The 17,677-nt window shown below is 37.1% G+C and overlaps 1 protein-coding gene across 1 annotated transcript in view; it reads right to left on the reverse strand.

The window, feature by feature from the left end:
- The window catches only part of CDH9 (cadherin 9), a gene marked incomplete at both ends in the record, with an annotated part of 108,950 nt that overhangs the window by 5,894 nt on the left and 85,379 nt on the right, over positions 1–17,677 (reverse strand). The window contains 2 exons of the mRNA XM_083358387.1: positions 10,043–10,164; positions 12,286–12,422. Of these exons, the coding sequence (XP_083214513.1) occupies positions 10,043–10,164; positions 12,286–12,422 (259 nt within the window). The remainder of the gene's footprint in view (positions 1–10,042; positions 10,165–12,285; positions 12,423–17,677) is intronic.

Genomic DNA, 17,677 nt, shown 5'->3' on the forward strand with positions numbered 1-17,677 from the left:
TCAAGCTTATCTGAGTGGGCAGTATGCAGGTGACTCAAACATCTATAATGTAAAAATCATAAAACACATTATATACCATATATACCATATGTACTGTAATAATCAAGCTTATCTGAGTGGGCGGTATGCAGGTGACTCAAACATCTATAATGTATAATGTATAAAATGTATAATGTATAAAATAAATCACATGGACTTTGTGCTGAACTATGGAAAAGATTCTTTATGGAACATAGTGTAGCTACATACTGTAGTTCATACAGAATACTAAATTAATCAGAGGTCCATCCAAACTAAAATGCTACTGGTGATAATGATGGATTGAAGAAACACTCAGAAGGAAGATATCTTGTCTGTACTGTATCTCAGATTAATGGCTCTAAGTCAGCCCATTGTTTTGTCCAAGCACTCAATGAGAGCATCAGCTGTCTCACTTGTTCCAGAAGAAAAAGGGCTTTTGAGCCTCCTTTTCCACACCACCCCAACTGGCAGAATGGGAAGGCAACTATTTCTGGAGGACAGAATCAGGTGACATTACCCTCTATTAATCCCCCACTCCCTGTTAAAATGACACCAGGACTTGATTTTATTTTATTTTTTTGTTCTAAAGTACACTTTTCCATTTTATGTTGCCTCAAGTGCATTTCACATGACACATGTCAGCAGTTCATTGACTACTCTGTAGAGAAAATAATATTGCTTCAACTGACTCAGTGCTTTACCATGCTTTCTCTTTCCTTGTAAATCTGCCTTTACCAATCCTGTAATAACATAATGCTTGCAACGCTTGCCTTGTAAATAGATTTTTTTCTGATTATAAAGCTGGCAGATTTTTTTTTAAATTACTAATTTTACTCTTTCCTTTTTTTTAAAAAAAAAAAGAGGGATCCCCCTCCTCCCAACCCCTGCCACCAGCTCCTTGGTAACTGGTGTGCCAACTATGCAGGTACTTAAAGACAGAAAGCTCAAAGAAAGAAAATTAATATTAAAAATAAATTATATCAGGTTTTGAACCGACAGCCTACTATTCAGAAGGTAAGGGCTTTAGCCACTGTGAAAGCATAGCAGTCATTATAATAGTAATTCTAAACAGCATGAGAAAAATATAATGGAATAAAAAAGTACTTTTACATGCACATTTTAATGCTTTATGTTTGTGTGTGTGTGCACAAACATATATACATATAATATTAAAGTTAACTGTGCATGTGTATTTGATGTGTGTGTGTGTGTGTGTACATGAGCACAAGCACAACAACATACACACATATATATATTCAGGAATACATCCAGAGGAAGGAAATTTGTTGGGAATTACTTTCCTGGAAGGAAAATATATAAGAGCTCAGCAACAAGGAATTGTCCAATGGAAGGACAATTGGCAGCTGCTGACAAAATATTTCTCTACAGGATTTCTTAGGTTGTTTTGGTTAGTTTAAATGATAAAATGTGGATATGGTGTTCTTTGGCATAAAAATATAACTTGTAATTTTTTTTTACATAATCTTCTAAAAATAGTGCTTTCAAGGAAAGACCACAGGCAATATAAAGCATGAGTGATAAAAAAAGAAGAGCCTCTTAAGTCCAGCATACCTAAAATATTATTTCTGGTCCTTAAGCTTAGAAACTGATCTTTGCAATATTTATTTTTCTTTTTCTTTCTTTCTTTTTTTTTGCCTTGCAAGTCCTTACCTTCTTACCTTAGCCTCCTACTGCAATAATATATATGGCTCAGGTATACTGTCTGCACAATCTGCACATCACTTTGTGTTTTGTAGTAGGCATTCTCCTAGAAATACACAGAAAAAGGCTGACTCCCAGTTGCAGCTAGTAAGTTACAGTGTGCTGAAGAATTCTCATTGTTCTGTTTGGCAAGCTCAGGGGTGACCTTCTGAAGTCTCCAGTCACTTTGAGTGTCTTATGTGACAATTATAGCCACTCCACATGTGCTGCCCCACCATCAAACACACTTCAAGTCTCAAGTCCTTGAGATGAAACAAAATGCTTAGCTGGAGTTGGAGATGGCACTGTGAAAACGATACACAGCTGAAGATTTCTACTGGCAGACAAATCAAGTCCATTTTGCCTTTCACTGAAAAGGCACCAACACTGAACCACAAAGAGTAAGCAAGGAAAAGTGGCAAGGAATGCTCTGCAAGTGAAATGAACAATGAAAATTGTAGGTTGACTAAGTTTCTCTCCACCTCAGCACCCAATCATCCAAATGATCCAGTTCAGAATGACTAAAAATTCAGGATGGGAACAACGTTGGTTTTGAAAAACTAAGTGACTAGAAGCAGGGAATAACCCTAAACCTAATCTCACTTCAGATTGTGATAATCAATAATCTGCACATTAATCAGGTTGAATTCTGGCACAATGTTTTTGAATATATTTTATTTAAAAAAATATATCTGTAAGAACACCTGCATCTGGTTTTGCCTGCTGCTTCCCTAAAATACTTAGGCTTCAACATAAATCTACTGGAAACTGTTTTCAATGCAATTTCTCTGATTATTTATTTGTTTGTAAGCTTCGTAAACTATGCTACCCCAAAGACTATGGGCAGTATACAAAATATCTCAAAGTACCATACAAAAAAGCAGTAATATAGAAACTATCAACCTAATAAAACCATAAACCATAAACATAACAATGCAATATTTGAAGCAGATCTTACTCAAGCTGTTTAAATCTCCAGAAGTCTTTGCCTTTCTACAAAAGGCCAAAAAGGGGTGAAGACCACTCTTAAACTAAGCTCTTTTTAACAAAAGGACCATTACTGAGAACACCAATCTCTGTCTCCCTTCATATTGTAACTCCTTGACAATAGGAAGGCTTTCAACATATACTCTCTTCAAACCAATGTTAGACAGGTAGAAATGCATGTGTGCATGACTATATGTACCTTTTCATGCCTTTTCTTTAGAAGCAGAAGGTGGTTTTGCGTTTTCTTCTCCCAATAACAACCCTATGAGATGTCTTCAGCTAAGAAAGTGTGACTAGCCAGAGTCATCCAGGAAGCTCATGTGGCTGAGGGGTTAACTTGAACCTGGGTTGTCCTGCTATCAGCCCAACATCTTAATTCTATACAATTTTGGTTCGTATTGGTTTTACAGTGCTTGATGGTGCTTTGTTTTCACTCTGTAAAATTATGACATATTCTTAATAATATTTTTTCCAAATGTAAGACGGTTCCTTTCTTTCTTTCTTTTTTTTGTTAATACACTCATGTGTTACTTTTGGACATGGCTTTTTTATTCATTTTTTTTTCCAGAAAGAACCTATTCTTCTGTACCTTTTGAACAGAGATAGAGGCCAGCAGTCTCCATTCAGTGCCTTTATTTGTCTTGTAGTACAGTCTATTTTGGCAGCTCATGAAACTCTATTCCTATAAAAACTTGCAATAGTTTTTTTTTTCATTCACTTTTTTTCCCTTTGCTGTTTGTGACATAAATCTCATATTAGGGATGCTGGTCCAAACTGGCACTCTCCAAATACGTGGAACTCCAAATTCAATTTTTCACAGACAACATATGACAAGGCTGATTGCAGTAGTAGTATAAAATATCTTGAACATACCAGGTTGGAGAAATTTTTAAAACCCAAACATATAAAGAAGAAAAAAAAAGGAAATAACCACCTATGCCCCCGCTCTGAAAAAATATAGAGTTTAGAAGGAAAGGTTGTTATTGTAGAATACAAATTATAAATAAAATAATTATCCAGTAATTATACTAACAATTTGAGTATTCTGTCACACTTTAATAAAGAGACCAGCCAGCAAACACAAATGTATAAGGATAAAAACAGGCCAAATACCCAGTGAACAAGGAAATAAGGTCAGTGGTATTTCTGAATATTATTTCAGGTACTCTTATTTCCTCTTTTAAAAAGTGTTTGCCATTCTTTCTAATAAGAACAATATTTTGGGCAAAGATACAATCCTTTATTGATTTATTGATTATGTGCCATTAGGTTGATGCTATCACAGCAGTCATATAGATAGATGTTCTTCAAGATAATATACATTACAGATTTCTCAAGAGAGCTAGGTCTTATCGCAATTTGTCCATAATATATTTTGAGATACTCATTTGTCTTTGAGTGTCTTGAGAACTCTTGATTGATTTGTTCAATGATCTTTTTTGTTGTTGTTTTTGGCTGTAGATGGTATTCTCAGGAACCTTTTCCAACATAAAATCTGCCTCTTGCACCTCTCCCTTGCATTCTCATCCACTTTCACTGACCTCCACTGGACCTCTTGTGCAACCTCTTGCATACGCTCACTGACCTGCACTGTGTCTGTTGTGTAGGCTCTTCGACTTTCTTCTCTCATTTACTCCTTGCACCCTCCCCAACCCATGCTGCCCATCTCGTATACCCCTTGCTCTCCACACCATGCCTCTCACACACATTTCATTTTAAAGCATGAAGAGCTTTAGTTTCTAGTTTGCAACAAGATTGGTTCTTCTAGTTTACTCTCAGCTATACAAGAAATATCCCAAGATCTAACAAATTGTCATGGAAACCTCTTTTCTAAAACATTATAGCCCATCTAAATAATAAAGACTAGACTAGACTAGACTAGACTAGACTAGACTAGACTAGACTAGACTAGACTAGAATAGAATAGAATAGAATAGAATAGAATAGAATAGAATAGAATAGAATAGAATAGAATAGAATAGGTTTATTGGCCAAGTGTGATTGGATACCTAAGGAATTTGTCTCCGGTGCATAAGCTCACAGTGTATAATTTAAACAGCAAGTAATAAGTCATAGGTCATATATGACAATAGATGGGCAACTATGGAGGGAGGGTGGGGAATCAAAGTGGGTAAAAAAGCAATATGAATATCCTGGCAGTAATACATAATAGTAGTATTATGTCATTACATGCATGTTGTTCTTTTAGAACCATTGTTGTTTGTTGTAGAAGCCACTGTGTGGTAGTATACCTCCTTATTCAGACTTTTCTCACTTGCTTGGAAAATTTCATTGCTAGCTTTTTCTAACCACAAGGAATAGAAAAAGTGATATATCATCAGTCAAAATTATTGGTTTCTGAATAACAGTCATTATTAGGTAGTAACAATATTTTACCTTTTCAATCTTTATATAATTTACCATATAAATGCGCTGTTCCTTTCTGCTTATAGTCACACTATTTTTATGTGTAGGTCTTCTGATGGAGGAAAATTCCCATTCATCCTCCCACTTAATAGAGTTATGGAAGGACTATGAATAAAGATGTGGCAGTAAGCACTCCAAATGTTGAATATACTATAAAGTACTTTCATTGTTCACAAAAGAACCTTGTTGTGAAAGATTATTTTTGCTTTAAATTGGTGTTTTTACTCTTCAGAATTGCTGTTACTCCTTTAATTCTACCTATGTTGACATCTTGCAGGGGCAATAAGCCAGATAGGAATCTAAAAACTGTCCACAGTTTTAATTCCTCTGTCAAGATAAAGCTTTACAACCTTTCCTGAAGCACCGTATAAAAAAAGTTCTCCCCTACATATATTAAATCAACTATTTACCAATTTGTAGATGCTCACAAAAGCAAGATAAGCAAGTGAATTAGGGAGACTAGTAATAAGAACACTTACAGTTCCAGAGAATGTAAGAAGGAATTGTCCTAGAAGTTGAATTTTATCTATTTTTCTTAGGAAAATTAGGTCCATGTTATCCCATGCCAATTCTTTCAGGTCTTGTTGAAATGACCTTGAAATTTTTTTACTGATAGCTTTTTAAAGATGTTTTATTCTTGCCTTTATAATTTTTAGAAATAATTCAAAATGGTGAACATATCCAACATGCCTTCCTCCTCCTATTTTCTTTAGAACAAACCTGTGAGGTGAGCTAGGTTGAGAAAGAGTGACTCTCTCAAGGTCACCAGGCCAACCTTCATGCCTAAAGCAGGGTTAGAACTCACAGTCTCCTGTTTTTTTTTTTAAATGGATGCCTTAACAATTGGATCAGACTGGCTGTTCTATTAAACACGACAATATATAAAATTCACATCAAAGGAAACTGATTTTATAAATACCATGCTTTCATATCATTGCCTAGTAAATATTTTTTATGGAGTATCTTCACGGAAGAACATTCCTCACTTGAGTCACTTTGTTGTTGTTTTTTTAAAAAAACCAAAATGAAATAAAAAGTAAAAATAATAGAAAGTGCATAGCAAGTTATAAGACCTATAGGCTTCACTGATATTTAAAGTCGAGACCGTTACTACAAATCAAAGGATATAAATAATACACCTGTGAATGGAATCTGGCTATTTTATAATCAAAACTCTTACAAATAATGGGAAATATATTTTGAAAGAAAGGAAGCAAAGCATTTAATTGAAAAGATCTAAAAGTTTAGATTTGAGATGGAGTGAAAGTTTCTGAACTCTTTTGCATGAGAGGATGCATTGGAAGAGGGGACATTGTACTCCCAAATATGCTGCTTCTATTGTGTCATTGTTCTCAACAAAAGTAATATCAGCAAGGCAGTGTAATACAAAATGACAAAATGTAATAGGAATACTATATTTACAAAATGTGTTTCTACATTAAGTTAGAAAAGGACTTTGTGTAATTGTCTTTACATGAGTCAGCTACATCATCCATACACTCCAGTTTCTGTATTAAGTTTCCTTTGTGGTAAATGTTGTCTTTACCTTAAATGAGAACAAGGAAAGCTTTACATTCCAGTGTTTTGAATACTAGTAGAAAATGAAAGATTTCTTTCATAGGTGTCTGTTATAAGCCACAATAACATTAAAATACTGATTTGTGCCTCATGACATCACAGTACAAAAAATGTGATTGTGTGTCCTGCACAGTTGCATTATGTTGTCTGACAGAAATAAATAAATCACACCCTTTTTGTTGGTGTTTTTTCCCCTTTTTTCTAAAAATGCACAGGGCCCACCATTCTCCTTTTTCCTTCAGTAATGATTTCTGTATTTTTCTAAAAATAATAGTAAACTTTGAGTAACATCAGAAAATAAAAAGTTTGCTAGTCCTCAGTGCTCTCATTCTATTCTCCTTAAGTTGAGTTACATTGTGCTGGCTGTAAATGGAGCCAAGCTCTAAATAGTATCTGAACTATAACTAAGGGGAAGCTTTAAAGTCACTTCAGTCAGCCGGAACTCAAGTGAGCTAAGAACCTGGAGAGTTAAATCAAGTCACAGCATATGGAGAAAGACATTGAAAATGCAGTTGAGGAATGCAAAGGCCTGTTTATCTCCTTCAGAATTCTTAGTGGGGCAACTTCATTGAGATTGCCTGAATGTAAATTGTACCTGTACAAAATCAATTAATTAATCAGAGGAAAGCTAAATAACTAAACAATCCTTTAGCCCAACTGACAGCCCTACTCTAAAAGGGACATTTATTTATATGTATGTGTGCATTAGTAATCAGCCAAGCATATAATTCTTCCTATCTACCCTGAACTAGCTATTGATTTTCTGCTCCATATGTAATGGCCTTAAAAAAGAAGACTTTTCCCTGTTGCAAAGCATTCTTAGTTGACCTGGTGCAAGTACTTCTATGCAGAGAGCCCAAACTGTGCCCCCAAAGACATTACTAGCCCTCATTGAGCCAGCTGAAACATGACAGTCAAATTTCAATGATTAATATGATAGACGGAGAAGATCATTAATTACACAAGTGGTAATGATATCATTGATTTGTTTTACAACATCTTTAAATGAAATTGTGTTCATTTCCTGGGGCTTGTATCTCATAAACACAGGTAGGAAAAGGCGAGGTTGTGATCCATGATTGATTCTTTACTGTCAATTTGCATGAACAGTGGTAATAAAAGTGTGATAAAAAACCCCCAACTTTTTGGGGGAGGCCAATTGAACTTTGGAATACAGGTGTACAGAAATGTATAATTAAAGGAAGCTTTAATCATATCTTTCTCTTTTCCCTAGTAATATATTTTTTAAGGCTGTGCATGCTTTGAAAATGATTCAGAAACCTTTTGGAAGCTCAAGAACACCCTGTGCCTGTCAGCACACATGTCTTTTTTCAAGCATCTGTGTAAGCCTGATAAGATTTCAAATGACCAGAGAAAGAGAAAAACAAAAGAAGAAAGAGAGAGAAAACAGACTGGAGAAAGATGAATAAAACACACACATAGGCCAATAGATTGTCTGACTTCAACAAAAACAAATAATGTGTGTATGTATGTATGTATGTATGTATACACGCACACACACATACACACACTGGAATGTTATTTGCACTTGAGAAGTGTAGCCAGATGTTAGCCAAGAGAAAAAAGAATAATTAAGACTGATGGGGTGGAAGTACCAGCAGTCCACATTGCAGATATACAGACCATTTTCAAATACTGTACCTTGGAATCCCAAAATATGTTGGTATCCTTCAAATACCAAGAAATGCCAAATACCTTGATGTCTCACATGGGAACCACAATGAGAAGGGCAATGAAGTTAGCAACATTCAACTATCAACAAAGGATAAGCAGGCCCTGTAAGTGTCAGCTCAGTGGCAAAAAGAAGTTCCATGCCATTGACATGTATGCCCTGCCAGTCATCACATTCCCTGTCAATATAGTGAACTGGCCAAAGGAGGACATGGAGGCTGCTGGTGTGAAAACCTAGAGGTTCCTCACAAGGTACAGAATATCCACCCCTGGTCCAATACCCAGAAAGTATATATCAGTCAGAAAGAAGGTGGACAGGATCTTGTGAGTGTCAAAGCCACCATCCTGGATGAAACCCAGAGCAACTGGAATGCCTCAGTAAGACGGCACCAAAAGATGAGCTGTTAAATAAATGCCAGAAGCAGCAGCAGCCATGGGTTAAAGATCAAGCAGAGGAAGTGCCATGAAAATGCTTGGGATGTAGAAACTCTGGCTGACATGGGAAATCCTATCAGTGGCTGGAAAGGGCTGGACTGAACACTGATCATAGCAGCACAAGAACTAGCAGCAGATCCATAGAAGCAGGGGTCTGTCAGAGTAGACACTGTATTTCACCATAATTAGTTAACATTATCTCGCTATGTAAAATAGGATTCAATTTTTATTTATTTGGATACTTACTGCAATCAAATAATTTCACAGCTTAGATTCAGTAAATTAGTACATTAAAATATCTGTGGTATAATATTAATAACATACAATTAATCTGGAAAAAATGTGTGTGAATTATCTAGGAGAACCTGCTAGTTGTATAACTGAGGGGCCAAAAGCAGTTTCTTCTAGGTCTAGGACATCTAGGTCAGGCAGTCTAAGATGGGTTGAAGGTCATCCTAGTCTGGATCTCAGACTTCAAAGGTCAAAGCTGTCATTTGAATTGCACTTGGAAGCTAATAGAAAGGTAACACAAGGACCAAAAGACTGGTGTAATGTGTTTAGGCCAGCAAGTATTTTCCAGCAGCCAGACTATTGCACTTTGGACTAGCTCAAAGCTTTAGAAGGTAATCCCAGGTAAAATGTATTACAGATGTAATTACAGGACTGTCTTTCACACTTGAAATCAACTTCTCCACTCCGCTGATGATTTCTCACTCAAGTATGGCAGTCTGAGGCCCAAACACACTGTGTTTGTAATGTAATTAGAGTAGTAACCCTGTTTTTTGGGATTTCATCCCTCTAGTAGTTGGATTAACTAGCTTCTTCAATTATATATTTCCAAAAATTGGTTAAAGCAGAACTTTTGTGTAGCATGTTTGGAAATTATGGTGATGGTGTTTAGTTTATGGTTCTATTTTTGAACTTTAAATTATTAGTTTCATTTTTCATTTTTAAGGACACACATAATTTTATATGTGTGATTATATTACTGATAACCTCTGAAAGCTGTTGTGTATTGCCATGAAACCAAATAAACTACATCTATTTTTTTTTTAATCAGAACATTGGTGAAGCAAAATAGTTGTTAGAGTTGAGATTATTGAAACATAACTTATTTTTTAAAAAATGATAAATTCATTTTTATAATTGAGACGGAGCATGCTGTCACAGTTAATCAGACGTGATAATATTGCTGTATTACCTGTCCTGCTTTTGCATTCTCGCAAACAAAAGTTTCATAGAACTTGGCAAACTCTGGGGCATGATCATTTATATCTAAAATCCGAATGAAGATGGGAGTCTGAGTACTTTGTTTTGGATTGCCTGTAACAAAATGGACAAAATGGAATTTGATCACAATATTGTATCACTTCCTTTTCTAAGATTCAAGGATAACTGTCAGTGCCTATGTTGTAAGCATAGCACAACTCAAAATATCCTTTAGAAATGTCATTCTGAAATTATTTATATAATAACATTAAAAAAATGTATTCCAAGAATGAAATATGAATTCTTGCAATCTTGACACAAACTCCATTTTTCTTGAATCATGATTTTCATGCAAGTAGGTAGGGGACAGAGCTTGCTTTGTGATACCATAATGTTGCTCTGTCATTTTGTCAAAAGCTCCATTTGCTACAGTTGCCTGTGGGGACTTCAAAATATTTATTTGGCAGAAGGAGAAAGTATATAGATTCAGTGCAATCCTATATATCTCAATTCAGACATTTCTGCTTTCAACTGAATGTCTTGCCAACTACGTTTCTTTTTAATGTACATAGGACTAAAGATAATAAAACCTTTGCTTTGGCCTTGGCTGTCAAGGGCACTCTGCAATTAAGACATTCCTAAAGTTATCTCACCAAAACTGTTTTGCCTGTGGCAATATAGAAATTTAATACATTAATAAATGCCCATATTAACATTTCATATTGAAGCTGAAATCCAACACACTTTTCCATTGAATATATAGGATCCCCCCCCCCCGATAAATTTGTATAGGGACTAGTTCTTTTTCGTTGCTTTTTGGAAATTCTCTCTAAATGCAGCAGTCCCAAGCTTTCACTCTCATACACTCAGGATTTTTTTTCTCATAGAACGCTCAGAACAGAGTTCTGGCACCTTTTTTGGATGGAACCTTGTAGGGTAGGCAAGGCGGGTTGTATGACATGTGTGAGTTCTGGCACCTTTTTCTTTTACAAAAAAAGCACTGCATACACTAGTAAAGGTAAAGGTTCCCCTGCACATGCGTGCTAGTCGTTTCCGACTCTAGGGGCCGGTGCTCATCTCCGTTTCAAAGCCGAAGAGCCAGCGCTTGTCCGAGGACATCTCCGTGGTCATGTGGCCGGCATGACTAGACGCCAAAGGCGCACGGAACGCTGTTACCTTCCCACCGTAGTGGTCCCTATTTTTCTACTTGCATTTTTACGTGCTTTCGAACTGCTAGGTTGGCAGAAGCTGGGACGAGTAACAGGCGCTCACTCTGTTACGCGGCGCTTGGGATTCGACCCGCCAAACTGCCGATCTTCTGATCGACAAGCTCAGCGTCCTAACCCACTGAGCCACCGCATCCCTCTACTGCATACACTAGAGAGAGCCTATTAACTTTCATGCAAACGTGCAAGAGAAGATCTAATGCTCGGCACGGCAGATGTATTTTGCAAGTAAATCATCACTTTGTTCAATCTTCAATATTTTCAGTTCATATGAGTAAAGTTCCTGCTTGAAACTGTGGGCAGTGGCTTATAATAAGTCAGAGAAACTGTCTGTTGAATTTAAAACTAATGGGTGGGAGATTCTGGCAAGATGTTGAGAAACCAGGCAAAATTGCTCTCTATGTTTGCCACAATAATTTGGTCAAGCAAAATAGTTATGTGTTTTCTATTTAGCATTGACCAATAAAAGATGGGTTACAGCAACTTCAAGCTACTTTAAACCTATTACCTATTTTCTCACTAAATTTTATGGGTGTATCATGTACTTTTTAAAAAAAAATCATTTTCAGGATTATTAGGAAATGCCAGAAATATTACACTGTAAACTAACAAACCAAACAAATCTGGTATATCTTGAAGAAGAAGAAAAAAACTATGCAAAATATAAAGGATTTGTTTTCCATAGGACTGGGCTGCCATCTAGTTGTAGCTTGGATTTTTGAAAGCCATATTTGGTAGCCTTAAAAATGTTTATTTTCTATCTTCATTTGCTTTTAAAATGCACTGATATCTTATTTCATACAAATTGTATTATAAAGGAATTTATAAAAACATGTAAATATAATTACATTGGGGGTCATGTGCAAGCAAAAATAGTGGAACACACATTTGGTTGCTGGGTATAAGGTCATGTGTCGTAAATAATAATGCATGCATAAAAGTCCAGCTTTTGACATATCATTTCCTCCTCTTCCTTTCAAACTGACTTTATAGTATACATACAACTTACTAATTTCAGTTGCAACCACGGTGAGGTTATGCCATGGGGCTGCTTCTCGATCGAGGGTCTTAGAAACAAATATGGAACCATTTCCTGAGTAGATGTTGAATATTCGGTCCAAATCAGTGTGACGATCCAAAGAATATCTACCGAATGATAAAACAAGTCTTACCATTTTCTATTACAACATTCTTTTGATTTTTTGTTGTTTTAAGAAAGGCTTAAGATGCTGTACAGCTACAAAAGTTCGTGCATTCAACAGTAGAGCATTAGGGATTGTTCCCTTTTTTATTTCAAGAAATTAAATGTATTTATTGATTGATTTGCAGAAATTTATTTACTACTCAAATGGCTCTTGGCATTTTTCCTGGAACAAACAGAAAATAGAAGAAAATGCAAGGAGATAGAAGACAAGTCAACGTAAATGCATCTGATACTTTTTTTCATGCATTAGTTAAATTGACGTTTCCACAGAATAGCACAAAAGAAAGAACTCAAGCATTTCAAAAATCTAAGCCATCCTGTTGTATCTGTACTCTTACATAGCCATGTCAGAATACCACATGTATATTGGAACGTTGTTATGGATACCAATTTTGATACTGCCATTAGATGTCAGAAGTGTGTCAGGATGTATGCTTGTATTTTTCATAAATCTTTTTTTCTTATTCTGATTTACTTCCCAAATAGCTGTAAGGGCAACATACAAAAACAGTAAAAAGATGTGTTCAAAGAAGCAGTTCTCGTGACTGGAATTTCTACTCTAATTACTTCTAAATTCCGAAGAACTAAACTATAATTCATTTGCAGGGGGAGGAGCTCAGTTTTATTTCCTGAGACCCCAGACAGGAAAATTGTGAACTTTTTTTTAATGCATTTGCCTAAGTGGTTTCTTTATTTGCAATGTTTATTTTCCATCTTTCAGTAAGCGAACTATGAATTAATTAACTCCAGGATATAAGAAAAAAAATCTTCTTTATTGCTGAGCTTTCGTCAACAAGCTGTTGACATCATCAGAGCAAGGGCTGAATGATAAGGGAGTCAGTACGTACACTTATATGGCAGTTATAACGTTCAAATTGTGGAATGTGGGTGTGGCCTATTTGTGACAAGCTCGCTCGTGGAAAATCACAGTGGCTCCGGCTCTGTTGGAAAAGGCCGGTCTCTGGTTGATTTTTAAAAGTCGCGCCTAGCAGCTGCTTGGTGCATATCAGCTGTTAGGCGCGTAACTCTTGTCGCACTGCGTGGAGTCATGCGCTGTCTGTCTTGTTTTGCATGGTTGTTTGGTGTGGTTGAATGAAAGTAAGTGTTATGGTTGTCAGTTGTGAGTGATTTTGTGGGATGTTTGATCTGGCTTGTTATTTTTTGTTTTATTGTGCATGGTGGGACAGATTTCAGTTTTGATCATGTGTTGTTGTAAATGCCTTCTCAGAGTTTGGTATGGTGGTAATAATTCAAACTCAAAACATCCAAATGCTTAAATACAATCAACAAAGACACAAACACACTACTCCACCCACCTGTCAAACACCATATCAACACAACAGATGAGATTATTGTAACACAATCCATTCCAATTGAACTAAACAACAGACAGAATTCTAACACAACAATGATAGCTTGCATAACCAACACACCATCTGACACTTCTACGCATAAAGACAACACCACTTCTGACCACAACACCCAAGACACAAATCTTGCAACTTCACTAAATAACCACACACAACAAAACAAACACACACAACACCCAAACAACAACAGAATCTTGAGACCACAATCAAAACTGAAATCTGTCCCACCATGCACAATAAAACAAAAAATAACAAACCAGACCAAACATCCCACAAAATCACTCACAACTGACAACCATAACACTGACTTCCATTCAAACACACCAAACAACCATGCAAAACAAGACAGACACACACAACAACCACACACTAAAAGAGTTTCAAGATCCGACAAACCAAATCACACAAACAAGCAAATTTTACAGCAACCAGGTAAAGAAACATGAAGGAGAGCGAATCACTTACACGCTCCACAAGGATATCTGCTCCCTTCCACAGCAGAATCAAGCCTGTGACGACCGCATGCGAGGGAACGAGATGACCTCCTTAACTCTACTTCGAATGAACAGCCTGTCAGCCAGTGCATGACTGCATGTGACGCGATGAGAGTTACGCGCCTAACAGCTGATACGTGCCAAGCAGCTGCTAGGCGCGACTTTTAAAAATCAACCAGAGACCAGCCTTTTCCAACAAAGCCGGAACCACTGTGATTATACATGAGTGGGCTTGTCACAAATAGGCCACACCCACATTCCACAATTTGAACGTTATAACTGCCATATAAGTGTAAGTACTGACTCCCTTATCATTCAGCCCTTGCTCTGATGATGTCAACAGCTTGTTGACGAAAGCTCAGCAATAAAGAAGAATTTTTTCTTATATCCCGGAGTTCATCGCTTTTATTTTCACTGATTTCAAATGTCTACACCTGGGATTCCAGTTATATATATATATGTGTGTGTGTGTGTGTGTGTGTGTGTGTGTATGTATGTATGTATGTATGTATGTATGTATGTATGTACCACTTATGGTACATACAACCACTTATGGTTGTCATTTTTAAAGTACATTCCTGAGCCTTATGAACTTTGAAGACTAATTTTAAAAGATTAAACTTTTAAAAATATTACAGTTAACATTTCTTGAAAACAATTGGATAGTAGTTTGCAGTATTATAAGAAATTACATATTTATATAGCAATTGTATACAACACAACGTATTTTAAAGAAAAAAATTAACCCTACTCACTCCCACAGGAACATACATATGTATCATATATGATATAAAAAAACCAACCTCATACTCAAATATCTAGGGAGCAGAAAAGGTTTTAAAAAGATAACTGATAACTTAAAAAATTAAACAAAACTAAAATTTGTTTATATACACACAAAACCCCACACCTAATCATATCCAATGTTAAGGAAAAAAGAACAAAAAGCAGGCTATTAAAATGATGTAGGCCTTTTTCCCATTTCATCAATATGATTCCTCTTTGGACATATAGACCATATGGACTCATTACATGCATTCCCATATATATATATGGCACACTGCCATTTAACAAATACACAACATTTAGGTAGTACTCAATTTATAACCATTGGTTTAGCAACCATTTTGAAGTTACAACAGCATTGAAAAAGAGACTTCTGACTCATCCTTGCACTTATAACCATTGCAGTAATCAAAATTTGGGCACTTGGCAACTGGCATGTATTTATGATGTATGCCATATCCCAGGAACATAAGATCACCATTTGCAACCTTCCCAATTGGCTTCCAACAAGCACAGTAAGAAGCCAGATTTACTTAATGATGCACATTTCACTTAGCAACCACAGTGATTTGCCTAACAACCATGGAAAAAAAACACCTCCCGATAAAATCTGGGGCAACATATTTAGGAATTGCTTTGCAGAACAATGACAATTCTGGTCCAAATTGTGGTCATGTCATATTATGTTTAATTAGTTTTAGGAATATCTAGTAGACCTAAAGGACATTGAGATCCACAGTATTACCCTTCACATTATTGTCCACATTACTTGTCTATGGTGTGTACTTCCGTTAAATATACTTATGATTCATTATGAAATATTGCAGGATGTTCATTTTCAATCCAAGAGCTCTTCTACTCTACTCCAAATTAAACAGAGATAGCTAGATCACCCACGGTTAGCATCAGATTGGCTCATAAACAAAATGAGACATCATTTTTAAACAGGATAGAGAGAATTGATGGTGATGACATTCCTAATTTCCAGAGGGGCATTGGGGAAAAGGGTCTACTTTTCATGAATGAAACTATTTCACCTTATTAAGCCTAAAGAGTCTTATGTGGGTATGTGTATTTTTACCACAAATCATCCTCATAGATTACAGCTGACAGTTGGGACTATGAAGCATTTTAGACAGCTAAAAGCCTTGGGCTCTCTGAAGAAAACTGGTTGAATGTCACAATTAGAAACTGTCATGAGAGCAGTTTGGAAATCACTGAGTCACAGCTATAAATATTGCTCCTGCAAGACCTTTTAGGCCTGATGGGCTTGTGGTAGTAGCAAGATGAAAATTCTTCTTTGCTTTGTATTTAACCTAGGCAGAGCTGAATGCAATTAAATACCAGCCATATTTTGGTGGCAATTAACCTTAGGACTTGGATTCAGACACAGCCTTGACATATCTGCTTACTTTTCCGTTCTCATTGCGTCCACAGATAACCGCCCAGCCACCCTGTTTAGAGTGACCCGCTCACTGCTCAACCAGCGACCGAGGGATGACCCCTTGCAGGGTAGAGCTGAGGAATTTGTACAGTATCTGCAGGACAAAATCGCTCAGATCCGGACTGGTTTGGACTCCAACTGGGCGGAATTATAACTGGGCGGAGAGGGAAGGTCTTGATTATACCATTTGGGGTGAGTTTGACCCTGTGTCTTTGGATGATGTGGACAGGATCATGCGTAGACTGAGCACTACAACTTGTTTACTGGACTCTTACTACAAGAGCCTTGGTGGAGCAGTGGGCTAATGCCTCCTTAAGTAACACCAGCTGCCTGCAATTAGTGCAGGTTCGCATCCCACCAGGCTCAAGGTTGACTCAGCCTTCCATCCTTCCGAGGTAGGTAAAATGAGGACCCAGATTGTTGGGGGCAATTAAGCTGACTTTGTAATAATGCTGCTTGGGGTGTGTGTGAAAGCCCTAACAAGCAGGCATATACATAGAATGAAGGCTACTGCTAAGCTTGTAAGCCGCCCTGAGTCTTCGGAGAAGGGCGGGATATAAATGGAATTAAAATAAAATAAATAAATAAATGTACCTCATGGCTGGTTTCAGCTGCCAGGGAGGTGACAGGGGGCTGGCTCCAGGCAGTTGTCAATGCTTCATTGATGGAGGGTGTCTTCCCCTCTGCCTTAAAAGAGGTGGTGGTGAGGCCCCTTCTCAAGAAGCCTGCTCTGGGCTTGGCCTCCTTGAATAACTATCATCCTGTCTCCAACCTTCACTTTGTAGCGAAGGTTGTTGAGAGTGTTGTAGCGCGTCAGCTTCCGCAATTCCTGGATGAAGCAGACTATCTGGACCCATACCAGTCCAGTTTCAGACCCGGTTACAGCATGGAAACAGCATTGATTGCACTGGTAGATGATCTCTGGCGAGCCCGGGACAGGGGTTGCTCCTCTGTCCTGGTCCTACTTGACCTCTCAGCGGCTTTTGATACCATCGACCATGGTATCCTGCTGCGATGGCTCGAGGGGTTGGGAATGGGAGTCACTGTTTTACGGTGGTTCTCTTCCTACCTCTTGGGACGTTTGCAGTTCTTAGTGGCAGGGG

The sequence above is a fragment of the Vipera ursinii genome, assembly GCF_947247035.1.
Source record: "Vipera ursinii genome assembly, chromosome: 3".
In the NCBI taxonomy this organism is placed as follows: domain Eukaryota; kingdom Metazoa; phylum Chordata; class Lepidosauria; order Squamata; family Viperidae; genus Vipera; species Vipera ursinii.